The sequence below is a fragment of the Eutrigla gurnardus genome (genome assembly GCF_963514095.1).
Source record: "Eutrigla gurnardus genome assembly, chromosome: 5".
Lineage (NCBI taxonomy): Eukaryota > Metazoa > Chordata > Actinopteri > Perciformes > Triglidae > Eutrigla > Eutrigla gurnardus.
Window position 1 is genome coordinate 13,512,037 of NC_139919.1, and position 25,577 is coordinate 13,537,613.

At 42.7% G+C, this 25,577-nt stretch overlaps 1 protein-coding gene across 1 annotated transcript in view; it reads right to left on the reverse strand.

Annotated features, from left to right (window-relative positions):
• rxfp1 (relaxin family peptide receptor 1) overlaps window positions 1–25,577 on the reverse strand; it is a gene marked incomplete at its 3' end in the record, with an annotated part of 84,674 nt that overhangs the window by 31,697 nt on the left and 27,400 nt on the right. The window contains exon 3 of the mRNA XM_084009391.1: window positions 2,040–2,123. Within this exon, the coding sequence (XP_083865517.1) occupies window positions 2,040–2,123 (84 nt within the window). The remainder of the gene's footprint in view (window positions 1–2,039; window positions 2,124–25,577) is intronic.

Sequence of the window (25,577 nt, forward strand, 5' to 3'; positions counted from 1 at the left end):
CAGGCTGTTCAGATTAAGCTCCTGTTGTTAAGTAACGAAAAGGAGTCATTTGCATAGGCCAAACACCTCTGCGTGATGATAGGAGATATCCGAGAGGGGGCGTTTCGCAACACAGCGGGGAGAGCGCAGCTCGACTTACCGGTTGTGGCGCTGGGATATTCGGCTGGTACTCTGGGAATAAATCCCGGTGCGGGCGAAGCTGGAGACAATCCTCCCTCAAGCCCAAGTTATGCTTCCACGTTCACGCAACACAAGGGGTCTTACGGACCCATCACGACCTTGCGGACCCCCCTTACGTCCACCGCAAGGGCCTGACGTGCACCTCCGAAAAAACCTAGACGCGCGTCGAGGCGACGCAGCACCAACGCAGCAGCATTGGCTGTGATTGGTCCGCTAACTACATCCGCTGGAGACCGCTTTTCCGATTTCCACTCATAAACACCACCATTGAAACTTTTAATACTTTTATTGTTTGCACCTTGTCGCTTTTGCACAAAGAAATAAAACACTGAAAAACTGTGGATGTTTAAAGCCTGAAGGTTAACAAATAGGCTGGCTAACGAGGCTAACGACAATATACGTCAAGAGTCTCGGTCGGTCGGTCAGTCTTTACAAAAAACATAGCGCCCTCTACCGGTCTGGCATTGAATTGCATTTCGACACGTAAACCCAACGCAGAACCATCACGGTCTCCAAGCAACTGTGTGGCATTTGCGTGGCCATTGCGTGATCACTACGCGGAAGCATAACCGAGGCTTCAGTCTCACGCGCTCTGGTGCGTCGTCACTGCTGCCTCTGGTCGGACGGGACCCGGGGGCGCATGTCCGACAGAGCAGCGTGCACAATGGTCCGGGTCTGGTCTCTTGCGTTTCATTTTTAATGACAATGTGCAGGCTACGGTTCGTGTTAGCTTCTGTGTGTGCTAACCACTTCACATCGGGCTGCTTCACATCCCAGCAACTTCACCTGAGCCACATAGGAGAGCCATAGTGATACATCCACGTAAACATTGGCGCATGCTACCGCTTGCGTTAGTGGCATCCTCTCCATGGCTCTCCAAGTAGGCGTTGACAGACGGAGCTCATTAGCATTTAAAGGTGCAGACACAGAAGCAGCCTGTTCTCAGGAGAACTCAGCAGAGCTAATTTGAGCAACTTTTAGACAGCTGAAATTCAGGACCACGGATAGGTTTGGGGCAATGCATATCGAAAACAGTGTTGTTGGACCTCTGGCAGCTGTGTGAAATTGATGAAAAGCATATGGGATATATATGGGATCTTTAATACCGTTTCTGACTGAATTATTTTTACGGCCCGGCTCAAGCAGCTTTCATCTCGACCCCCCACTGTCTGTGATGACTGGCTTTTTCACTCTGCCATCACCTGGAGCAGTTCACAACAACTAGAAACTTTTGATTTCTGACAGGTCAGAAAACACGGTGCACAAATTAGTTCTTTTCTAGCAAAACCAGACCCTTACTGTCTGTTGGTTCAGCCTGACTGGGTCGTGATTGACAAACACTTAAAGTGGCAGCCCCTAACATTTCCATCTATTTAATTGTCTATTAAGTTACTATCTATCAAAGAGTGAGTTAAAACAATAGTGATTGATCATGTGACCCACTAATGAAAGTTGTTGTACTGGCTGCTTTGCCCATAAATAGCATCTCCGTGACATTCCTAAATCTCAAATCTTACGGACTGCCACTTTAAAAGTTTGAATCTGCAGAAAAATGAGATGAATTTGACAAGCAGTAAGGTGGACATTTTAGCTTTGTTTCCTTAACAAGACAAAACTCTCTCCTGTGATGCAAAATCAACATGAGATAGCAGATTTAAACCTGATGAAACTGTATCTATGCTGCATCTGCAGCGTTGTGCTTTTACGCAGCCCTGCTCTTCCTTTAAAATAAATAAATGTGAAACACAGCAGTGATAACACAAAGAAAGGAGAAAATCAAGGACAATAATATCAATGCAGCCATTTTAATCTAAAAGTGTAATATAATACACAGTCTAGAAGAGAATACCAGTACTTACAGCATACATTGGACTTGGTCCCAGTGTTATGGCTGGGCATCCCAAAATACTTGTCAAAAAGATGAGGCCATCCATTATTATCTCCTGGAAAAGAAGATAAGACAGACAAAGAAAGTGATTACAACCCATCATTTGTCCTTTGAAACCAGACACCTTTAATAAGTTTTATCAGAGGCAGGTCAAACGTTCCACTCCGTGAGGCGGAACACATTCCTCTCGTTCGAGCTTCTGACCTTCAACTCGCCTACAGCAACACTCTGGGCGAGATAAATGTTTCTGTTGCTTTATGATGGCTATATGCAGTTTCAAACATGTATTTAGTTTAATGTTTATTTGTAAAGGGACAGGTATGTTGCAGAAATCGTTGCCACAGACAACAGCAGTTATAACCTGAGCTCAGATGGGCCTTTAAAAAAGAAACAAACTTAATTAACAAGTACAAGAGACAATGCAAGACTCAACAATAAGTATCTACATTTAAACACAAAACAAGGAACTACAGACAAAACTGCCGTAACACAAGCACAGCAGATAATTTATGACTACGTCTATGATCCATCTTTAAAAACGGTTTGAGTTTAAAATGATCCCAGTCAGAAACCTGTTTTGACTTCTGTAGGTCGGGATGTTATTCACAGACTCAGCTTGTAATCTGTCAATGAACATCCATTTAAATGTTTGAGATCAAATAAGTGACATAAGGACATGAAGTTGGTAGGTGCCCATTTGCAATTTGGCTTTGTGTTTCTAATAAGAGGTAAAATTCAAGTGCAAAATCTTGCCAAAACGAGTGAGAACACTTTTTTTAACGCAACCGCTGTGCCACCCCAACTCTCTTGGCAGAAGAAGAGACTTTCTGAGGCACAAAATGACCAAATAGGTGCTGACAACATTACCTCTAGCTTTGCACTAGGATAAATATAGAGGTTGACTACATCCATCTTAAATTATTTACTCACCCCTCTCCCATTTCCCCCAATATTTTAGAAATAGACGGATCACATCACAGCAGAGTGTTTGTGCTTTCATTCCAATTACTGCTGGTGTATCATCATGTACTAGGACATCTCGGTTAAATGTTGCTGTGTGCTGCTCAGCCTACTGTGGCTTGGGAAACATCAGCACAACAACAATAATAATAATAGTGACTTCCTGCAAGACAAATGTGACACTGATAGAGCCCCCTATGATTGACAAACGAACAAGGATGTTTACGTCGCCCGGAATGGCGTCACCGGGGCCCCACCCTGGAGCCAGGCCTGGGGTTGGGGCTCGTAGGCAAGCACCTGGTGGCCGGGTCTCTGCCCACGGGATCTGGGCGGACACAGCCCCAAGGAGCGACATGGGCCCGCCCTCCAGTAGGCTCACCACCCACAGGAGGGTACAGAAGGGGCGGGTGCGGTGTGATCTGGGTGGCTGTCCTGAGCGGGTGCCCCGGCGACCCAATCCCCGGACAGTGACACTAGCCATGGGGACACGGAATGTCGTGTAGTGTCTTCTACTCTGGAGTTGCCCGCGGTGAAAGACATCGAGCTGGTGTGGTCTTGCTCATAGCGCCCCAGTCAGCCGCCATGTGGTGGGGTTTTCCCCAGTGAATGAGAGGGTCGTTTCCCTGCGGCTTCGGGTTGGGGATAGGTCTCTCACTGTTGTTTCGGCCTACGGGCCAAATGGCAGTGCAGAGTACCCGGCCTTCTTGGAGTCCTTGGGAGGGGTACTGGAGAGTGCTCAAACCGGAGACTCCATTGTTCTACTGGGGGACTTCAATGCTCACGTGGGTGACGACAGTGTTACCTGGAGGGGCGTGATTGGGAGGAACGGCCTCCCCGATCTGAACCCGAGTGGTGTTCTGTTATTGGACTTCTATGCTAGTCAAGGTTTGTCCATAAGGGTGTCATAAGGGTCTCCATCAGTGCACGTGGCACCAGGCCACCCTAGGCCGGAGGTCAATGATCGACTTCGTGGTCGTATCATCTGACCTCCGGCCGTATGTCTTGGACACTCGGGTGAAGAGAGGGGCTGAGCTGTCAACTGATCACCACCTGGTGGTGAGTTGGATCCGCTGGCAGGGGAGGAAGCTGGACAGACTTGGCAGACCCAAACGTGTTGTGAGGATCTGCTGGGAACGTCTGGTGGAACCCTCTGTCGGGGAGGTCTTCAACTCCCACCTCCGGGACCAGATCCCGAGGAAGGCTGGGGACATTGAGTCCGAATGGACTTTGTTCTCCGCTTCCATTGTGGACGCAGCGGTTCCTGTCGTGGCGGCAAACCCCAAACCTGGTGGTGCACACCGGGAGGACACCCAGAGGAAGACCCAGGACACGCTGGAGTGACTATGTTGCCCGGCTGGCCTGGGAACGCCTTGGGATCGTCCCGGAGGAGCTGGAGGAAGTGTCCGGGAGAGTGAAGTCTGGGTGTCCCCGCTCAGGCAGCTGCGCCTGCGACCCGGCCCCGGATAGGCAGCAGACAATGGATGGATGGATGGATGGATGATAGAGCCATAAACAGAGGACAAGTTGAATAGAAATGCCATGACAAATGCATTAAGGCCATTTTGATTCTGTTTTAGTTTTCTGTGTTAAAGACAGTATTATAAAGAAAGGAACAACGCAACCAGTAATACTTCAGTTCTGGTGCTGTTAACCAAGTGAGATTAGGTCTGCAACGTGATTATTTTCAATCAATCAATGGCAGTTATTTTCTTGACTAAATTCAGAAAATGGTGAAAGATGCCGATCCTAGAAGGAAAAGTGTCAAAGCCAAGCTCTATATGACAAAAAAGTCAGAACTCAAAGTTCACAGGCAAGTTCTTTCAAACACATTTCCCCGTCTGCCTTAAGGGATCATGTATGCGTCTTTAGAACTGCTCGTTGGGGTTGGAGGTGAAGGGTTTGAACTTCTCGTTCTTTTCATTCTTCATAGAACCATTTCTGTCATTTTCCAACCGTGTGCAAGACTATGAATCCCTTACAGGATTCACAGTCTGAAAAGATAAAAAAAATACCACTTCTCTCCACCCCTTTTGACCATCTTCAAGTGTAGACCACAGACATAAAACACAAAACGTCTGATCAAGCCTCCGTCTGAACAAACTCCAGTCACAGAGAAAGACTGTGAGATATATTTGAAAGCTTGTCAGTAAGCATCCAGTTAAAATCTGTTTTCATTTCCAAGGTCAAGGATAATCTTTCACTCTACTTTGAATACATTTGTTCAGACACCAGTCAAAACCGAAAATATTCTCATTCTACATCCAACAGTAAAGCAAGGACTCTCTATCTGTATTAGAGCATGACATTTTTCGGGAATTCCCGCGGGTCACGTGATTCCCGTGGGATTCCCGCGGGATGGGAGTCAAAGGCTGTATCCGAAACCGCATACTATACTGCTAGTACGTACTGATTTGGCCAAAATGTAGTATGCAGTATGCAGTATGCAAACAAAAGCAAAATCTGCAGTATGCGAAAAGTTCCCGGATGTCGTACTGATTCTGAGAATATTTCCAGTATGCATCCGACCAGTCTACTCTGCCTACTGTTTCCCACAATGCAATGCGCTGGAGCCTGGATAAATCGAGTAATGACGGAGCAAGAGAGCGTTTCCAGGGGAATACAAACGCCGGAGCTGGGACGAAAAAAAAAAAAAGAAACGCCGGAGCAGTACGGCGTTTATATTTGTTTACATAAATACAGTGCATAGGCTACTTGATTATTGTGACGAAAGCTATATAGGTACAATAGAAATCCAGGCTGTTGTACATATGAAATGGAAAAAAAGTACTCTGTTAATTCAAACTTTTCTTTATTAATATTTGGTGATTTCTGTACATGCAGAGCTCCCGAGACAGCGCTATACTGTATACTGTCCACTACAAACAGCGGTTAAGATAACTGGCTTGCTGTCTCCCCCGGGACGACGACGCATGTTGGCCGGCGGAACACCTCTGGAGAAGGGCTGCTGCCTCTGAGACGACCCGCTCCTTCCGGAGCTTCACTTCTCCGAAAACATCGAGGCAAATTACTAAACAGCCGTCATTTGGGTAAACTAACCGCACATTGGGGATCTAAACGGTTACTTTCTCGCATGAAAAAATATGAAAATTTAATAAAGTGACATAATAACAGCGCTACAGCGGGAAATAAAACAGCTTTTCGCCTGTTTTACAACTACCGCTGCCGGTCGCCACGAAATGCATTCTGGGAAACTTGCATACTGCATACTGCATACTGCGGTGTGAACGGCGTCGGTCTGCTGAAGTAGCATACTGAATCCCACATTCAGTACGCAGTATACAGTATATACTAACGCAGTATGTAGTAGGCAGTACGGTAGTATGCGGTTTCGGATACAGCCAAAGTTTTATTAATCCCGTGATTGGGACGGGATGGGAATAAAAATCAACGGGAGCGGGCAGGAGCGGGAACGCCATTAATAGATGATGATTTTCAGCCGTGTTAAACAACCAAAAGGACAGACACGTCCATTTTTGTAGTCATCTTTCAGTGAGCCAAAACTATTTTGACTTGCTTTAGCAAGTCAAAAGAACTACACATCCAACAGTGCTTTGACTTCCGGCCGGGCCGGCCACTACCGGAAGTTAAATGCGCGGAGGGAGGTAGAGGCGATGAAGCCGGGAAGCGAGAGCTACAGACTGATGGTGCGTGTCCACAGGCAGCGGTGTTTCCCCGCGTCCCATTCATTGTCTATGTGAAAAGCTGTGTAATGCATTCTGGTAGCGTTGCGGCGAATGTCGAGAGACGGCGCGCGAGTTGGCCGCTCCTCATTTGCCTAAAGTTGAAGTCGAATCTACTTTATGCTAATCAGAGGCGCCGGGCTCGACTCGCCGCCTCGGGAACGCTCGCGAACGCTCGCAAAAATGTGTTGTTTAAAGGAGAGCGCCTGTCAATCATCCTCTAGTGGCAGCCTGCCAAGCGTGCAATACTGGGAAGCGGCGCGTCCACACGCGTTTAAAATCGCCCCTGTGGACACGTACCTTAAAGTCCGACACAATGATCCGTCGGTGAGATTAACTGACTTTATTGGGAAGTCGCAAATATTGCATAGATTCATGCGAGTTGAATGTGATGAAAAAAAAAAAAAAAAACGGAGTTGGATGGGAGTGGGAGTAATTTTGAGTGGGAGCGGGAGTCATTCTACGGGAGTGGGACGGGATGGGAATTTTTTTTTTACTCCGGCCCGGGATTGGGATGGGATGGGATTTTTTCTCTGGGAGTGGGATGGGACGGGAGTGAAAATCCACTCCCGTGTCATGCTCTAGTCTGTATGTGTGTATGTGTGTGCGTGTGTGTATGTGTGTGCGTGTGTGTATGTTTGCATCTGAACCATTCATCTGATCTACTTCATTCTTGGCATGTGTATTGCTAGTGGCCCAAGGAGCAGCAGTGGGGCTTCAGGGCTCTGCAGTCTGAGCCTTTCACTTCTGGGAGCAAACAATCGAATCTGCTCCGAATGGACACACGCTCAGCCACACCCTGAACATTTCTCATTCAGTGAAATGAGAAATGAATGCATAAACTATTACTTTTCTGCACATATCCCTTGATCTGACATGTTCAAGAACCATGCAAGCATTATGACAACAGCATCTTGCACAGAAATAGCCATTTCAACCTTGAGGTAAGCTTTTCCCAGGACAGTAAAGAAGCAACTCAGCTTCTACTTCAATCCTTGTGCGACCTTGATGCAGCGTTTGAGTTGGTCAGACCAAACTGCTGTAAAAAAAAACCTCTATCCTGCCCTGGCAGACGCGCCACACATCCAAGTCTGAATTCTGGAGAAGACTCCTCACAAGAGCTGTTCCAACCATCAATCAACTTCTTAAAACCCTGGTGCTTTATGGTAACTTGCAACTTCAGGCAGGAAATAATCCTTAAAACACTTTGCTCCTGCTGCGTCTCAGGTGACTCATTGCATTGCGTTTCTGCAGCCGTTTTCATTAATGAAGCTTCTGGAATGGAACATAAATTCATTTTTTTGGTATCACTTAACCTGAAGAAACTGTCCTTGTCCAGGACGTTTCCTTGAGTAATGTAAGAACCACAATGGTGTAATTAATACAATAATGACTATTACCTTTTTCATTAACAAGGCTCTTTGGGAACTTGGTGGATGAGTGATTCCGTAACGAAGATCTGGATAATAATTATTTCATCATCATAGGTTTTTTTTCTTAATTCAGTCCTACGTTATATGAATCATTCAGATTCAATGCTAATGGTGAAATACAAAGAAACCACATGAAATAACTCACAATTGGAGTGTAAAGGAAACCACTCAAAGCATGACAAGTGATGGAGAGTCCACATGATCTACATGCCCTTTGTGTCCACACAGGCAAATTCATACATACAATACATAACAATAATATGTAATAAGTCCTCAAGTTTCTATGAATGAGTTTTAATATTAATGAGAGCTTTCCATATCTTTGAGGTTTCCATTTTTTAATTTTCTGGAGAAGGCTCATTTAAGTTTTTTTTTTTTTATTGAAAAGGAGGGTTAACTTCATTAATAATATATATTAATAAAATGCTCACAATGTCAATGTTAACATGCTGAAGAACAGCTGGTATAGTGTACTAAGTTTAGCATTGCATATGGGAATGGCATTAGTGTAGCAAGTCTTAGGTCATACAGTGAAGTATTAAAAATTGAGATGAATATCACAGACATCAATAAATTCTTTCTGAGGGAGATATTGGAGCCAAATTTCCTGGTGAATCCTCCAATGCTCGTCTTATTTCACTCAAAAGTGTAAACGCCAACCTCATGATGGCACTAAAGTCAGGGCATCGTCTGTAACAAATAAACAATGTTAGAAATGTACTGATGTACTAATTGGAAGTGTCATGCTGAGTAGCTGGAGGAGCCTCCTGGATTAGAAGCCAAAACCAGACCATAACTTTTAATCATTTGCACTGTGCCCCGATAAAAAATACAACAAGATCCCAAATTAGTGAGATGATGATTCACACTGGAATAATTCATCAAATGGAATGTTAGTGTTATTTTTACTGGAAACTGAAAACAATACAAGTTAAGAAATTAAATGAACAACAACACAAAGTGTGATCTGTGTCGGTCGATAAATACTACAACACCCAAGCCAAGTTAGCGACAACTTTGACTCACTATGTGGGTTGACCTTTACCGGTGCATATTATACCAGGAGTCTGCACATCATACGAGCAAACAGAAGCTGCTTTTCGTGGACAAACGTGGTCCCGTGAGAACGTGGCTGCTACGAGTGCAAGCTCGACCCTCCCTTCAAGGTGGAAACCCTTTTAACGGCGGTAAGTCTGAAAAAATAAAAACACTCACCGCGGAGATTTCCAATTGAACAGCATACCGGTATGCTCCTCCGAGTTTTGCTCAGCTAAAGCTGTTTATAATGAGAACTCCACAGGGGGCCTTTGAAACAAGCATATACTGTTGGGTTGGGAATTTGGATTTCAGTGGGAAAAAAACTATTATCTATCTTTAGCATCACAACATACAGTACAGCCCAGTTAATTGTGTTATTTAGTAGCAGAATATATTTCAAAACATTATTGTCTGCTGCATGGCTCTGGGGGCCCACCAGGGGGCTTTTTCACAAAACCTAGATAAGGGATTAAGCCAGGATTTCCCAGTCATCCTGGCTGAAGTTAGCCATGATCCAGATGCATGAAAGCATGTCGCATATGTTATGGCATAAGTTACCATGGAGATTTATCCTATAGATCTAGTCTGCTCCAGACCAGGATAAGAAATGATGGGAACACCAGCATCTCTCAACCCGAAGGAGCTCTTTGATCAGGCAACAATAAGACAGGCTAAGATTATTCTATCTGACAGTTCGCATCTGCTGTCTTCTGAATATAAACTGTTGAATTCAGGTAGGAGATACAGGGTTCCTCTATGCAAATACAAGATATAAACATTCATTCATCCCTCTCTCAATCAGGCTCATCAATGATAAACGGCGAACATACTGTGTGTCTATGAATGTAGGAAGGAATATATTCTCATGGCTGAATGCATTGGTATAAATGAAGTAATGAATGTATGTTTTTTTAGAATTGAATACATAGGTAGTGGTGAATGGATATGCAGTGAATGCATGAATGTTTATGAAAGTATGGATGTAGGTTAGCAATTTGCACAGCTCATTTTTGAATAGCCCAAATGTTCAATGTACGTTGTACTTTCATGGTCTTTTTTTAATCATTTTTTTATATAGAGATTTTTTTGTGTTGGTTGGATGTATCTGTTGTATGCTGTAATTGATGCAGTAATTTCCCTACTGTCCAAGACCAATTTCTGCTTTGGGAGATCAATAAAGTGACTTTGACTTGTTAAATGTTATCCTGTATCTCAGCAACTTCATTGGGAAACCAATGTGTTCATTAAAATGATCCTACTGCTCATTACATATTGCCATCCAGTGGATTAGCCTGCCATTATTTAAACATTGTGACCATTATTTTACATTCATTCAGCCTAGATTTATATATTTTATTAAATTCTACATATGATTTGTCGTTGTCATAGTTCCAATTGTTTTCACAAACCTGTTCATATTGTTCAGCTAAGGTTCACCACACATCAGTTTAAGACCGGTGGGTCTGAAAACCACAGACTCCACATCATTCTGTACAGATATTAGACAAAGCGACCCAAAATGTTGCATGTTTCGGCAGCGACAGAATGTGTGTGCAGCCGTAAACACGCTACGCTACACTATCACGCGTACAAACATATCTTCTTCCTTTGTTCTTTTGTGGTACGCCATGTGTGCCTTAACACTGCTTGAGTGTGTAATCCTACACACAAATTATCCTGAAATAGAGCAGTTTTCTGAGCTTGAACCTGTATTTTTCTTTCATATATTGGAGGAAACGTGCCCCCCGGTCCCCCGTGGCGATCGGCATGGTGAAGACCATATGTATTTGATTATTTGGGGATTTTCGGCATGAGAAATACGAGGTGTGGTGTGTGAGTTGGTTGATTTGTGTGTGTCTCACGGTTGGCAGCTTGGCAGCTCTGGTTAGCATGCTGATGTTAGCATGCTTCAAGTACAGTTTCACAGAGCTGCTAGACTCTTGTTCCAATATTATTGATCAAAAATACTCATGTAAAGCTCATGTATAGCCTACATGAATAACACACTATTGAGCTTGTTGGTGTAAAGTAAATTTACCATGAAAAACATACAAATTATATATGGAGCAGTGTAAAACAATCTCCTGAGGTCTGTCATCAAACCCAGTGCTGGGGCAATGAAGCCCTGTCCTCCCCTCAGTTATTCTCTGTGAATTGGTTTAGCTTTTTACAATTTGGTGATTAGTACTTCAAAAGGGGGCAAGTGGTCGCTCATACATTTGCTCCAGTTTTGATGTGAAATGCAAATCTCACAGCCGCTATGAATAATGTACTCCTTCAGCTGTGATAAAAAGACGGTGCTCTTGGCATCAACGATAAGCTTCCTGTGGATGTGCGTGTGTGTTTGTGTGTTTGGTATAGGACACACACAAGTTTCAAACACCGAGCAGAGTGAGAAATAATCGAGAAGTCTTTCTAGTTAATCACAATGAGAATTAGCGTTGCATAACTGCATTGTTGGTAGAAACCTCATTTTCTGATCCAGGTCTAGGCCAATACATTGTCTGTTATACATCTGTTATCGAAGGTATAAGGTATATCCAGAAGCACAATACTGGGTCGGAAAAGTGATATAGATAACAGAGTTATATATAATGTTGTCATGGCTTATTGGACTCAGCTGCTTCCTGATGATTGACGATGTCTTTGAAACACATCTCCCTAATATATATACTAGTTTTGATATTAAACATGTATATATATATATATATGTATGACTTGACTTCCATATTGATTGGTCAAGGCATTAACAACTCGAATTCCTCCAGTATCATGAATTTAAAGTTAGTGAAAGCCATTAAGGGAAACTGCTGTGACAAATGGATCCTTATGCATGAAAAATGCCATTTAAAACCATCAGTCTGGTTCAGACTGAGGCAGCGTGATCATTGCTTTGCCCCCCAAAAAAGTCTTGCTATATGTATGTGATGCATAATGCAGAACCTCCACAAAGTACAGCGATCATACAGAGATCAAACAGTATCACAAAAAGAAGAGGACACAGAAATATTTTCAGATGGTACAAACAAAAGGAAACAACTATGTTTGCTTTAAGTCCACAGAGCCAAACGTTATTATACAGTAAGAAGAAATGTGTGTGATTAAAGTCGAGAGGAAATGAAAATTACATTTGTAACCCTTTGATATCACACCCTCAGTGATATTGTGCACCTATTTAACAATCTATGCAAAAAAAGACAAAAGAAAAATCTATTTATTTGTATTCATTGATCAAAATACAGTCTTCTTTTCTGCCTGTAAAACAAAATAGAATTTAAGCTCACATTTCAACTAATAATATCATGACATCCCTCCATCAAACAATCTGCAACTCTTAGCGATAAGGGACTGTGGAGCCTCCTGTAGCTCAGTATTGCACTACATTCTAAGCCCACCCACTTTTTAGTGGCCCAATCAAAAGCAAAGGATTTGATTGAAAACTCTCTTGTTACCCCACACAGCTCAAATGTTCAATTTCACTGGGGAATACTCACAGTACAAAAGCTAAAGTTATTTTCGGCTGCAGCAAGCAGCTGTTTCCAGTGAAATAGCTCTAAAAACGGTTGTACATTATCTGCAGAGCACCAAAGAGCAGACAGACACACCTAGTGACCAGTAGCTAAAAAGACAGATTACCCTCAGAAGTACATCCAAAAAGGGCTAAAAGAAAGTGAATGTTGGACTTAGGCCTACATTTATCAAGTGGACAGAAACTTAATAAAAAATGAACAATAATGTTGCTCAGTAACTGCTGGGTGTGTAGATATGCATCTGTTTGCTAACAAGATTTCTTAAAAGTGATTATCTGTCAATTTTGGGTTCCAAATACTGTGCGTAGAGCGGACAACCCCGGACTCCTTAGTTATCGTCCTCGGCGACTTTAACAAAGGTAACCTCAGTCACAAACTTCCCAAATACAGACAGTTTATTAAATGTCCAACCAGAGAGGAGAATATCTTGGATCACTGTTACACTACAGTCAGCGGTGCCTATCACGCCGTGCCTCGTGCTGCACTGGGACCACCTGATTCCCTCATATAGCCAGAAACTAAAACTTTCTAAACCTATTGTGAGGACATCTAAGAAGTGGACCAGTGAAGCCATGGAGGATCTCCGGGCGTGCTTGGACTGTACAGATTGCGATGTTTTCAGGACTAATACCAACAGTCTGGATGAGTACACAGAGGCTGTGACGTCATACATCAGCTTCTGTGAGGACAGCTGTGTACCATCACGCACTAGGGTGTTTTACAACAACGACAAACCCTGGTTCACAGCCAAACTCAGACAGCTAAGGTTGCTAAAGGAAGAGGCGTTTAGGAGTGGGGACAGGGAGTGGTTTAAAGAGTCGAAGTACAGGTTTAGCAAGGCGGTGAGAGATGCTAAAAGACTGTACTCTGAGGGCCTGTCCACACGAAAACGTTTTTAGTGCGTAAACGCAGAAGTCTTGTGCGTTTTGCCCTGCCGTCCATACGGATCCGGCGTTTTCGCGGCCTGAAAACACACTTTTTTGAAACCAGCTCTCAGGGTGGAAAAGAAAAAAACGACACCCCTCCGTTTCGTGTTCATTTTCGTGTAGACGGCGAAAACGAATACGCTGACGTCATCGGCCCGCCCCTCGACCCTCGAGCCTGACTTCTTCCCCCGCGACGTCTCCTAACAACAACAATAACGGCGGCCTCCGTGCTCGTAGCAGATATTCTGCTCGTCTGTACGACGGCGTATCAGGGCCACTGTATTATTCCGGGAAAAAAGTCGCAGATATGCTACTTTATTACGATGCTAACAAACAACCGCTAGCTAACTTCCCATGAATGTAGGCATTTATTTGTCTAATCAATCCATCCCAACGATTGATAACGCCTCGTCAAGGTCCTTAGGGTGACGGCTGTTGATGCTTATTGTTGGTTTTATTTATACGGGCCAAATTGTCATCTAATGGGTGTTTATTGATCGGGTGGTCGGGTGGAGATTAGCCGTAACTCTCACGTGTTGCCATAGCAATGGCAAACATCCGGTCAAGCTCCGTCTCTTCTTCTGCATTTTTGTAGCAGAAACAGCGCCGCATAAGGGCACTGAGTCGTTTTCAGTGGATTCGTCTGGACGCAGATTTTCTTGAAACGATGCCAAGGCAAAACGGAGAAAAAAAGTTTGTTTTGCTTCATATGGACGGCCCCTGAGAAACTCTAACAACAATTCTCAACTAACGACTCTGCTTCTGTCTGGAAAGGCCTCAGACAGATCACCAGCTACAAACCAAAAGCCCCCCACTCCATCAACGACCTGCGCCTGGCAAACGACCTGAACGAGTTCTACTGTCGCTTTGAAAGACAATGGGAATGTCCTGACACCATCAATGATGGTGCAATTCTACACTGCCATCATTGAGTCCATCCTCACCTCCTCCATCACCATCTGGTACGCTGCTGCCACCACCAAGGACAAGGGCAGACTACAGCGTATCATCCGCTCTGCGGAGAAGGTGATTGGCTGCAATCTGCCATCCCTCCAGGACCTGTACACCTCCAGGACCCTGAGGCGGGCAGGAAAGATAGTGGCCGATCCCTCCCACCCTGGTCACAAATTTTTTGAACCACTCCCCTCTGGCAGGAGGCTGCGGTCCATCAGGACCAAAACCTCACGCCACAAGAACAGCTTCTTCCCGACTGCAGTGGGCCTCATCAACAAGGTTCGGGACCCCCACTGACAGACTCTAACCCCCCACCCAGTAACTACATGTTACACTAACACACATCCTGGACTATTATCCCTGATCATTGCACATATCACCATCTCTTTATATATTGTATATATACTGTGAACTTGCACATCCAGTTTTGTTATTTTTTGCACTCCCTGCACAAACTGCACTGCCTCAAAACAGTTATATTGTACATACTTGTTTATGTTATATGTTATAGTGTCTCTTATATATTTTTTAGTGTAAATTTCTATTCCAGTACTTTTTCTCTTTTTTATTACATGTTTATTGCATGCACCATACAACCAAGACAAATTCCTTGCAAGTGAAAACTTACTTTGGCAATAAACCTGATTCTGATTCTTATCTGAACTTCTGGTCCGTAAAAATAAGTTATTAATGCTCAAATTTTTTCAGATTTATTTTTTAGGCTATAAATCATCTCAGATTGAGGAGTGGTATGTTATTTTCTTTCTTCTTTTTTCTTAACAAGCCATTTGTCTGAATGTACTGAAAGATACATGATGCATGACTGGTCAGTTAGTCATTTAACTCCAAAAATAAATTTCCCCCTTGTTTTCCGGTCACAGTGGCTTCGTGTTTCACGATCTGTTATCCTTGTCCACCTGAACAATAATTTAGGATTCTTTGGCCACAGGGATTTCTCATCACATTTACAAGTAATAAATCTGACAAAAACAGATTGCCCGAGCGGTTCCATTTAATCCTTAGTGGGTTGTTCATACCTCAATGTCACGTAAGACTTGATTTCACCTCATTGAGCTGTAAAAGCTCCCAAGAGATGGCCTCTATTCTTCCTTAATGTGATGTATTTTGTGTTGAAACAGGACAATGAGGACACATCTGAGGCGTGAATAATTATGTTGACACTTTTATTAAGGAGCCGTTGAGCAACAAGCAACAGGTGAAAATCACACACTTAGGTTGGTCATGATGTGCAAGCCCCCGTTAAACACATCAGGTACACAAGACAGCACAAATATAATGGAGCAAGGTTTTTTTTCTTTGAGTGCACGTTGCAAGAAATGGTCAAATAGACAGGAATATGAGTCAGACCGAACACTGGTTAACAAGCTGAGGGTTACTGGAACCTCTCCCCGGTGGGTCAAGTATGTGCAAATAAGCACTGAGACAAAAGACAGGAAAGGTCAAGGAAAGATCTAGAGCTCATATCAGCTCAAAGTAGGAGCTAAGATAGAACAGAGGAGAGAATGTTTTCCCGAAATCCAGTAATCAACTTAACCACATACCCATCCACCCAGAAGACCCTGCACCCAATGAAATGAGACCGCCTGTCCCTGAACTTGAGCTGGCTTCTTCTCCTTAAATATAGTAACAAATCCTTTGCCTAACCACATTTCTTGTTGATAATTATTACATGAATGTTAATGGTAACTTAACCATCAAGGTGGTGGCAGAAACAGCTTTGTTCTTTTCTGCTAGTTAGTCCTGTAATAGGGAAACATGTAACTGACTTCTGACATATCCTTGTTTGGATGCTTCACTTACATACTTCTAAAACCATATGTTGTAACAAGAAGGCTTATAGGTTGAAGACTAATATGCTCGAGAAAAGTAACTTTATCTCTGGTAATGTTGCTGGAGTGTTAACGGCCATATCCAATAAAGAGTGCGACAGAGCTAATAATGCTAGCTTTAACTCTGATAGCACTAGTCATGAATGTGGTCTTTTTAAAAGAAAGTAAACAACAAAAAAGTAACCTATTCACCCCACAAAGTAATGTAGATTGCAAGTGATGTGCCACTTGCCCTTGAATGTAATGCTAGTTAGTATACTACACTCAACAAAAATATAAACGCAACACTTTTGTTTTTGCTCCCATTTTTCATGAGATGGACTTAAAGATCTAAAATTCATTCCAGATACACAATATTACCATTTCTCTCAAACATTGTTCACAAATCAGTCTAAATGTGTGATAGTGAGCACTTCTGCTTTGCTGAGATAACCCATCCCACCTCACAGGTGTGCCACATCAAGATGCTGATCTGACATCATGATTAGTGCACAGGTGTGCCTTAGACTGTCCACAATAAAAGGCCACCCTGAAATGTGCATTTTTTTGCTTTATTGGGAGTCTGGGGACTCAGAACCAGTCAGTATCTGGTGTGACCACCATTTGCCTCATGCAGTGCAACACATCTTCTTCGCATAGAGTTTATCAGATTGTCAATTGTGGCCTGTGGAATGTTGGTTCACTCCTCTTCAATGGCTGTGCGAAGTTGCTGGATATTAGTGGGAACTGGTACACGCTGTCGTATACGCCGGTCAAGCACATCCCAAACATGCTCAATGGGTGACATGTCCGGTGAGTATGCTGGCCATGCAAGAACTGGGACATTTTCAGCTTCCAAGAATTGTGTACAGATCCTTGCAACATGGGGCCGTGCATTATCTTGCTGAAACATGAGGTGATGTTCATGGATGTATGGCACAACAATGGGCCTCAGGATCTCATCACGGTATCTCTGTGCATTCAAAATGCCATCAATAAAATGCACCTGTGTTCTTCGTCCATAACAGATGCCTGCCCATACCATAACCCCACCACCACCATGGGCCACTCGATCCACAACATTGACATCAGCAGAGCGCTCACCCACACGACGCCACACACGCTGTCTGCCATCTGCCCTGAACAATGTAAACCAAGATTCATCCCTGAAGAGAACACCTCTCCAACGTGCCAGACGCCATCGAATGTGAGCATTTGCCCACTCAAGTCTGTTACGGCGACGAGCTGGAGTCAGGTCAAGACCCCGATGAGGACGACGAGCATGCAGTTGAGCTTCCCTGAGACGGTTTCTGACAGTTTGTACAGAAATTGTTTGGTTATGCAAACCAATTGTTTCAGCAGCTGTCTGAGTGGCTGGTCTCAGACGATCTTGGAGGTGAACCTGCTGGATGTGGAGGTCCTGGGCTGGTGTGGTTACACGTGGTCTGCGGTTGTGAGGCCGGTTGGATGTACTGCCATATTCTCTAGGGATGTGACGCTCGAAGCTGATGTTTCGAAACAGTGTCGAGCTTCCGGAACGCAAGTGTTTCGGACAGTGTTTCGAAATGTGGTTCAAAACGCCCTTGTCACGTGACCACAGGCTTCGTAGTGTTTCATTCAGGTTTCAATCTGTTTTCCACAGGTGGCGCTTGCCGCGCGAGGCAATTGCCTAATTAAACAGCTGGTTAATCTAAAACACAAAGCCCCAGAATGCTTAAAAGCCACTCAAACACATCTCATCTTTGTGGGTTTTTGTGAGGAGAGAGATTTTGAGAGATATTGAGAGTTAGTAGAGCGATTTTGAGAGATATAGTGACATAGCGACAGCAATTTGGTGTATTCTTGCAATTGATAGTAAAGTTAGTGATATAGATTAATTGACAGGCTAGAGACAGACAGAAAATTTATCTTGACATACAAAAAATGTGTTTTTATTTGTCCATGTTGAACCTGATTAGCATAGCCTAACTTTCCCAATTCGTTTATCCTTTCCCTACAACATGTTCTCAAGAAAAAGCCTGGGCCATCAGCCTACATTTTAAAACAGAATCATGTAGGCTACTATGAACCTGAAATAACAAAACATCTGGCAAATTTAGATTTAAAAAAAATTCTATTTAAAAACACTGTTGGTGGCACTTCTTGGGAATTGAACACCGGACTTTCGGGTGTACGACGCAATTGTTCACCATTAGGCCACGTTACTTTTCGCGGTTGGGCTGACTACCTGACAGCTATTTATATTCTCTGTCTGAACCAGTTGAGTTTCACAGTCAAATTGTCTTGTTAGCAAAACTGGCCACTAGATGTCACCATGGAGAACCAGGTTTCGGATTGTTTCGAAACCTCGACACAATTCCGGCGCAATTGCTTCGAACGCTTCGCTGTTTCACAAAGCCTCGTTCTGCCCATCCCTAAAATTCTCTGAAACGCCTTTGGAGACGGCTTATGGTGGAGAAATGAACATTCAATGCACGAGCAACAGATCTGGTTGACATTCCTGCTGTCAGCATGCCAATTGCACGCTCCCTCAATGCTTGTGGCATCTGTGGCATTTTGCTGTGAGACAAAACTGCACATTTCAGAGTGGCCTTTTATTGTGGGCAGTATAAGGTACACCTGTGCACTAATCATGATGTCAGATCAGCATCTTGATGTGGCACACCTGTGAGGTGGGATGGATTATCTCAGCAAAGCAGAAGTGCTCACTATCACACATTTAGACAGATTTGTGAACAATGTTTGAGAGAAATGGTAATATTGTGTATCTGGAATGAATTTTAGATCTTTAAGTCCATCTCATGAAAAATGGGAGCAAAAACAAAAGTGTTGCGTTTATATTTTTGTTGAGTGTAGATAGCCAGAAATGCTAATGTTTGCAGCTTACGTTTGAGCAGACAAACACCATTTTATCCATTCGTTACACTTTTGCTCATGTGTTTTTGGTTTCGGAGAGGTTGTAAATATAAACCATAAGTACGTGGAAAAGTTTCAAATACCTCTTGTCCTTAGTTATGGTTGCAACTACAATTGCACAATCACTGTTTTTGGGAGGTGTTGAGGCAATATTCAGTTGCATCAGGGAAAGCAAAAGAGAAAAAATATGCAAAGGTTTTAATATTGGGTACAATTTTTAGTTATTGGGTGGAAGTAATCTATATTTATTAAAGCATGGTGACCCCACAGAGAGTAAAATGGCTTTTAGCAATTAGTCACTGACACCCCATGCATTGCAATATTATATTTAATTTATGTGATCTCAGTCAATAGTGTAATTGGGGGGAAGAAAACCATCAATTTGACTCCATGGTTTGATTAAGCATGGAAGTATAATCATCAAAATTATCAAAAATGGCACTTGAGTCACTTTGAACTTTGGCTTCAAAGGCAGATTGATTAATGACTCATTATATGATTATGATAATGAGCAAAAACAGCCTGATGCTCAATAAAACCAATATTTGAAAAACTGATGCAGTCTTTGCGGTTCAGAGATCAACAGCCAGAGTGACATAAAACGGGGAGAGGAGAAGAGGCAATCAGTGGGAACATTGTGATGTAGCCAGAACACTATTTCAAGTCAAACTCAAAGAGATACCCATGACACGGTGGTAGAAACACAGACGGGGCTTTGAGAAACAATTAACCCCCCCATCTCAACCAATAGGCCTTACAAGTCTTGAATTCACAATCACAACCTGAAGCCCCTGATTATTTTATTGTCTGCAGTATGACTGTCTGCAGTAGAACTGACTCTAGTACGACTGTCTCCAGTAGAACTGTTTGCAGTAGAACTGACGGTAGTACGACTGTCTGCAGTAGAACTGTCTGCATTAGAACTGACGGTAGTACAACTGTTTGCAGTAGAACCGACTGCTGTAGAACTGACGGTAGTACGACTGTCTGCAGTAGAACTGATGGTAGTACGACTGTCTGCAGTAGAACTGACAGTAGTACGACTGTCTGCAGTAGAACTGTCTGCAATATGACTGTCTGCAGTAGAACTGTCTGCAGTAGAACTGACGGTAGTACGACTGTCTGCAGTAGAACTGATGGTAGTACGACTGTCTGCAGTAGAACTGACGGTAGTACGACTGTCTGCAGTAGAACTGTCTGCAGTACGACTGTCTGCAGTAGAACTGTCTGCAGTAGAACTGACGGTAGTACGGCTGTCTGCATCAGAACTGACAGTAGTACGACTGTTTGCAGTAGAACCGACTTCAGTAGAAGAGACGGTAGTACGACTGTCTGCAGTAGAACTGACGGTAGTACGACTGTTTGCAGTAGAACCGACTGCTGTAGAACTGACGGTAGTACGATTGTTTGCAGTAGAACTGTCTGCAGTACAACTGACGGTAGTATGACTGTCTGCAGTAGAACTGTCTGCAGTACAACTGTCAGAATTAGGAATGACTCCTCTGATTAGTTTATTGCATGTTACGCCTAAAACCCACACCTATTAGTAATTAAGCCACATAAGACCAACCCTTTTTTGATTTGCGTTAGATGCAACCGTCATTTATCAGCTGCTATGATAGCAACAGTCTCCGAGATCCGCCCACAAAGACACTTGCGCTTCGCGTTTAAGACCGCTAAAATAGGGCCCTTAAAGAGAAACATCTATCATCAAACAGCTATTCTAGCATATGCATAATGCTTTGTAGCAGGCATGGGCCATAAAGCATGTAACTCACAGTGCATGGGGATTGAATATCTCTCGTCTGCCAGGGGCGTGTGGGAGCACTTATATCTTTGATAACCAGAACACTCTCAGCTTTATCTGGGAAGAGCGTTTTCTTCTCTATGCTCTATTCTATTACATGCAATTGTTATTCCTGCAGGAGAAAACCTTTTTGAATGCCGCACTGGAACAAAGTAACCTGAAACAGTTGGATTAATCAATTCTCAGAAAACACATCATCCATGTTCATCCTTTGATGTTCACTTTCAAAATGATCACCACTGCACAATGGGCTGGAATTGACGCAACTGTAACTGCAGTGTTTCCCCCACGTTCACACAGCAGCGGCGCGCCGCCGCTGCAGAATTTTCTCCGCCGCTGCAATAAAAATCCTTTAAAAAAAAAAAATATATATATATATATTTTTTTTTTTACGTAGCTCCTTTTAGAAAATGTACAGCGCGTAACGTCAATTGCGCAGCACGCGGCACATCGTCACGTAACCAACATCAAAGAAGAAAAATACACAGCGAGTGTGGCAGTTGTTGGCAGTAGGCTACCCTACACGGTTGCAAAGTTACATTGATTCTAGCAGTAGCAAGTGAAGCGGAAGATCGAAGAAAGAAGGAAAGAGTGAGACAGACAGAGAGAGAGAGAGACAGACAGAGAGAGAGAGAGAGAAAGTAAGTTGCTAAAATGTGTCGCTACATGACCACCAGTGTTAAAAACCCTCTGAGCCCAATCATTTTATTGTATCTATAAACCGCAACCTCCGTGCCGTTTTTCCTCTAGTATTGTGTGTGTGTGTGTGTAGGCCTATGTGTGTGTGTGCGTGTTGTCGCGTGTATTTTCGGGAACTTTGAAAAATGAATCCATACTGTTAGATCCGATGTTGTTCTTTATTGCCATATAAAATCCGTTTTCATCGCGTATTTTAGTTAGGGATTTATGCTAATCGCCTGTAAGCATGTGGTCATTAGCATAAATGCAGGGAAAAAACCTAAGGACTTCTTAAAAGATCATGAATAGTTTCTATTATGTATAACTTATATTTATTTTATAATTTTCTCATCACTTTTTGACTCCCAAGACTAAGAAGAAGTGTTTTAAGCAATAACAAGCTTAATCAATTTGCCTTTTTTGTGTCATATCAATAAATAATTGTGAGATATTTTTTTTTTTTTTTTTTACTGTCTAATTGATAATTTCCTACATTCAAACGACATCACTGCAGCACACATATTCTGATAGTCCAGGTTGTGACCCAAATAAATGATAGCTTGACAGCTATGCGTTATAAGGGTGATGAATGCAATCTTAATAAGAGAATAAATCCAGGCGAACCAAAACATCTCAAAAATGGCTTAGGGCCAGAGGTTAAAAGGCTGGTACAAGCTCTTAAGGGATGCACTGTGCACAATGTATATATGTAACAGTTAATATTTTTTAACTATGCATTTTTTGTTAAATATTACTATACAAAAATATAAAAATCTGTAAATGAAGACACAAAAGGCAAAGTTACAACACCAATAATCCCATCTACAGTAATACACAGGACTGTTTGAATAGGATTTAAGTGCATATTCTCCTCTCAAAGTGCACCAGATTCATGCATTCCAATGTAAAGGGTACAAAAAAAAAATACGGCCGGGGGGGCATGCCCCCGGACCCCCCCTAGAGGGTTCGGGGACCACACCACCGCTGCTGAAAAAAATCCTGCGGGAAACACTGAACTGTCAACCATAGGAAATTAAAATGTTGACTCTATAGCTTTCCTCTTTCTTCACTTAATCTGAAATTCTCTCGCAGGATTAGCCTGTAAAGACCAGTGTCTTACCAGCCAACTGCACCGCCGGCAATACGGTTTCACACAAAATAGCACCTCATTCTGGAACAAATAAATGTTTCCAAAGGTTGACAATAAAGAGATCAGTGGTTGCACTTAAGCCCTTTTCACACATTAAGCTTAATCCTGAAATCTTCCTGAAATTATCTATGGCTGGGCCATGTTTACACGGTGGTTGATATGCCACACAATGGCATATTTCATTCTGCACGGCATTTGTTTGGAGTTTGAAAATAGGGGGGGGAATTATGTCAGTCCCCATCTTATCTACACCAACGCACATGAACGTGCATACATGGGTCACAACTGCTTGTAATTTTAGCGGAAAATAGCATTTGCAGTGCTCTTCTGATACGGACACTTGTCTCAGAACTGGACCAACTGGGACCAACAGTGATGGAAAGGCTCTATCCTAGACCAATGCTGTGTTATATTATATTTTCACACAGTGTGTCTTCCTAAGGGTGGTGGTGAGTGGATCGGGGCTCAATTACTTCTCATCTATTTACGGGGTGCCTAAATTCTGTGATTGCTGTGATCAAACCAGCAGCCTTCTGATAAGATGTGCTCTTTGAGCATTGCATCATCCTCCCTGGTTTTTGTTTTTCCTCCAGAAATGCCTCCCCCTCTGTGACAATGCATAAGACAACACCAAACTTGTTTTATCCTCCACTCTTTGAGCCTATGTGAAGTAGCCTGCTCTTTACTCAGCAAATCTCTCTGTAAAAACATTTCATCCTTCAGATGTCTGAATCTCATGGCTTTGATGTCCTGCAAACTCAAACAACCAATGTTAATAAAGGCTGGTGATGACGAACCCTTCAAACCCTGAGCCAAAATGGAAATTGAGAGCACATGTGTAGCACATACATAAACCATCTCTAATATTTATTTCACCATCTCCTTCAAACAATTTGCTTCAAGTTTCTTGCCAAAAACTAAATAGAATTTTTTTAAGTCCCAGTCGGCAACATTTTATTGATCATATTCACTGAAGTCGAACTATGCTCCAATAGAACAACATAAATCATCCGGTTTTAGAAAAAAAAAGCACGCCTCTATGTGCACGTAGAGCCTGTTTGTTTGTTTTGCAAAAAAATCGGCAGCGCCCGGATCATCCTGTCCAATCAGCACGCAGGGCTGTGTTCGTGCACACACAGAGCCCCTCCCCCCTCGGGTCGTTCCACTATCACGGGGGGAGGCGGAGGGAAGTAGCAACAAGCTTCCAATTCCAAAACGAGGAGGTCCAAACCAACCAAGGAAATCGGACATCAAATTAAAGAAAGACTTCAACAAACAGGTTTCAGCGCATCTTTATTTTTAAAGATTTGTATTAATTTGTATACATTAAGTGTCTCAGTGTTTTAAACCGATAACTCTGAGCAGCCTTTCTACCTCTAGTGGTCGGTATCTCTCTTCTGTGTTTGGCAATTATTTATTTTTGCCTCAGATTTGACATTAAACCATTTTTTATTTTACTTAATCGGTTGTGCGCTCTCCTCCAGATACAGCATTCACTGAACAAGTGACAGCATCCAATGCATCTTGGTTTTAATTGTATACACTATTGATGCTATTGAATATAAAAGTTTGTTTGCTGTTCACTTCCTGCAGCAGTCGGCGACCTCTACTTCAGAAATACTGAAGATTTTCTGATGTTTGGAGTCCGTGTCCACCATCTTTAGATTTTCAATTCGGCGTTCTCCTTCTCAAATTTTCTGGCACAGGCTTTTCAATTGACGAAGACATAGGATTCAAGATAAGAAAACAGATGTGAACAATTCTGCAGCTTAAGAACACATCATGAATCCGACATCTTAGGAACTTTCTTAAAAACAAAATTGATGGTAAATCTTAAATGGATAAAAAAAAAAGATATTGGTGAATGAGACCCGGTGTTCTTTATTTAAAATGCAAACAAAATATGTGATCCTGATTTCTTATATCATTAGTAATATGAACAAAGATTTTACAGAACCTTGAGATAATGCACAGAAAATTCTGAGCACGTTTGAGCCGACATTAAATCTAAATGTCATGTAAACCCACGTGACTGGACCCATGGCCAGACTCATAAAGTATGTTGCTGTCATACAGTGTTTCTCAGTATTTGTATGATTAATTCATGTTTTTGAAACATGAATTATTTTTTCTTAAGCAATTTGTGTGGGGCCTACATGGTTATTTACTATGTTTTCATCCATTTGGATTGGGGTTTGTAAAATTGTTTTGGTTATTTTTAATAAACCACACACATGTACAACTTCCATAAATATACAGGAAAACGGGAGGAATATTTTAAAAAATAAACCATGAAAGCAACACACACACACAGATTTTTTTTTCATCAAAAGATTACTTTTTTCATTGAACATAAGCTTATCCCATGGCCAAAAATGTAGCCTGGACATTTTTTTGAGTTAAATTTGACGCCCAGCTACTGAGAATGAACACTGCATCGCTGACAAATATAGACAAGTTTGTCTGCAGAATGAGCCGTTTCAGGGATGTTGGTAGCTGCTGCAACCTTCAGACAGTTACGGTGAGTATTGGGTTACTCAGGTTCCATCCTTCCCTCACACCATCAAACAACTTAAGCCTAATAAAC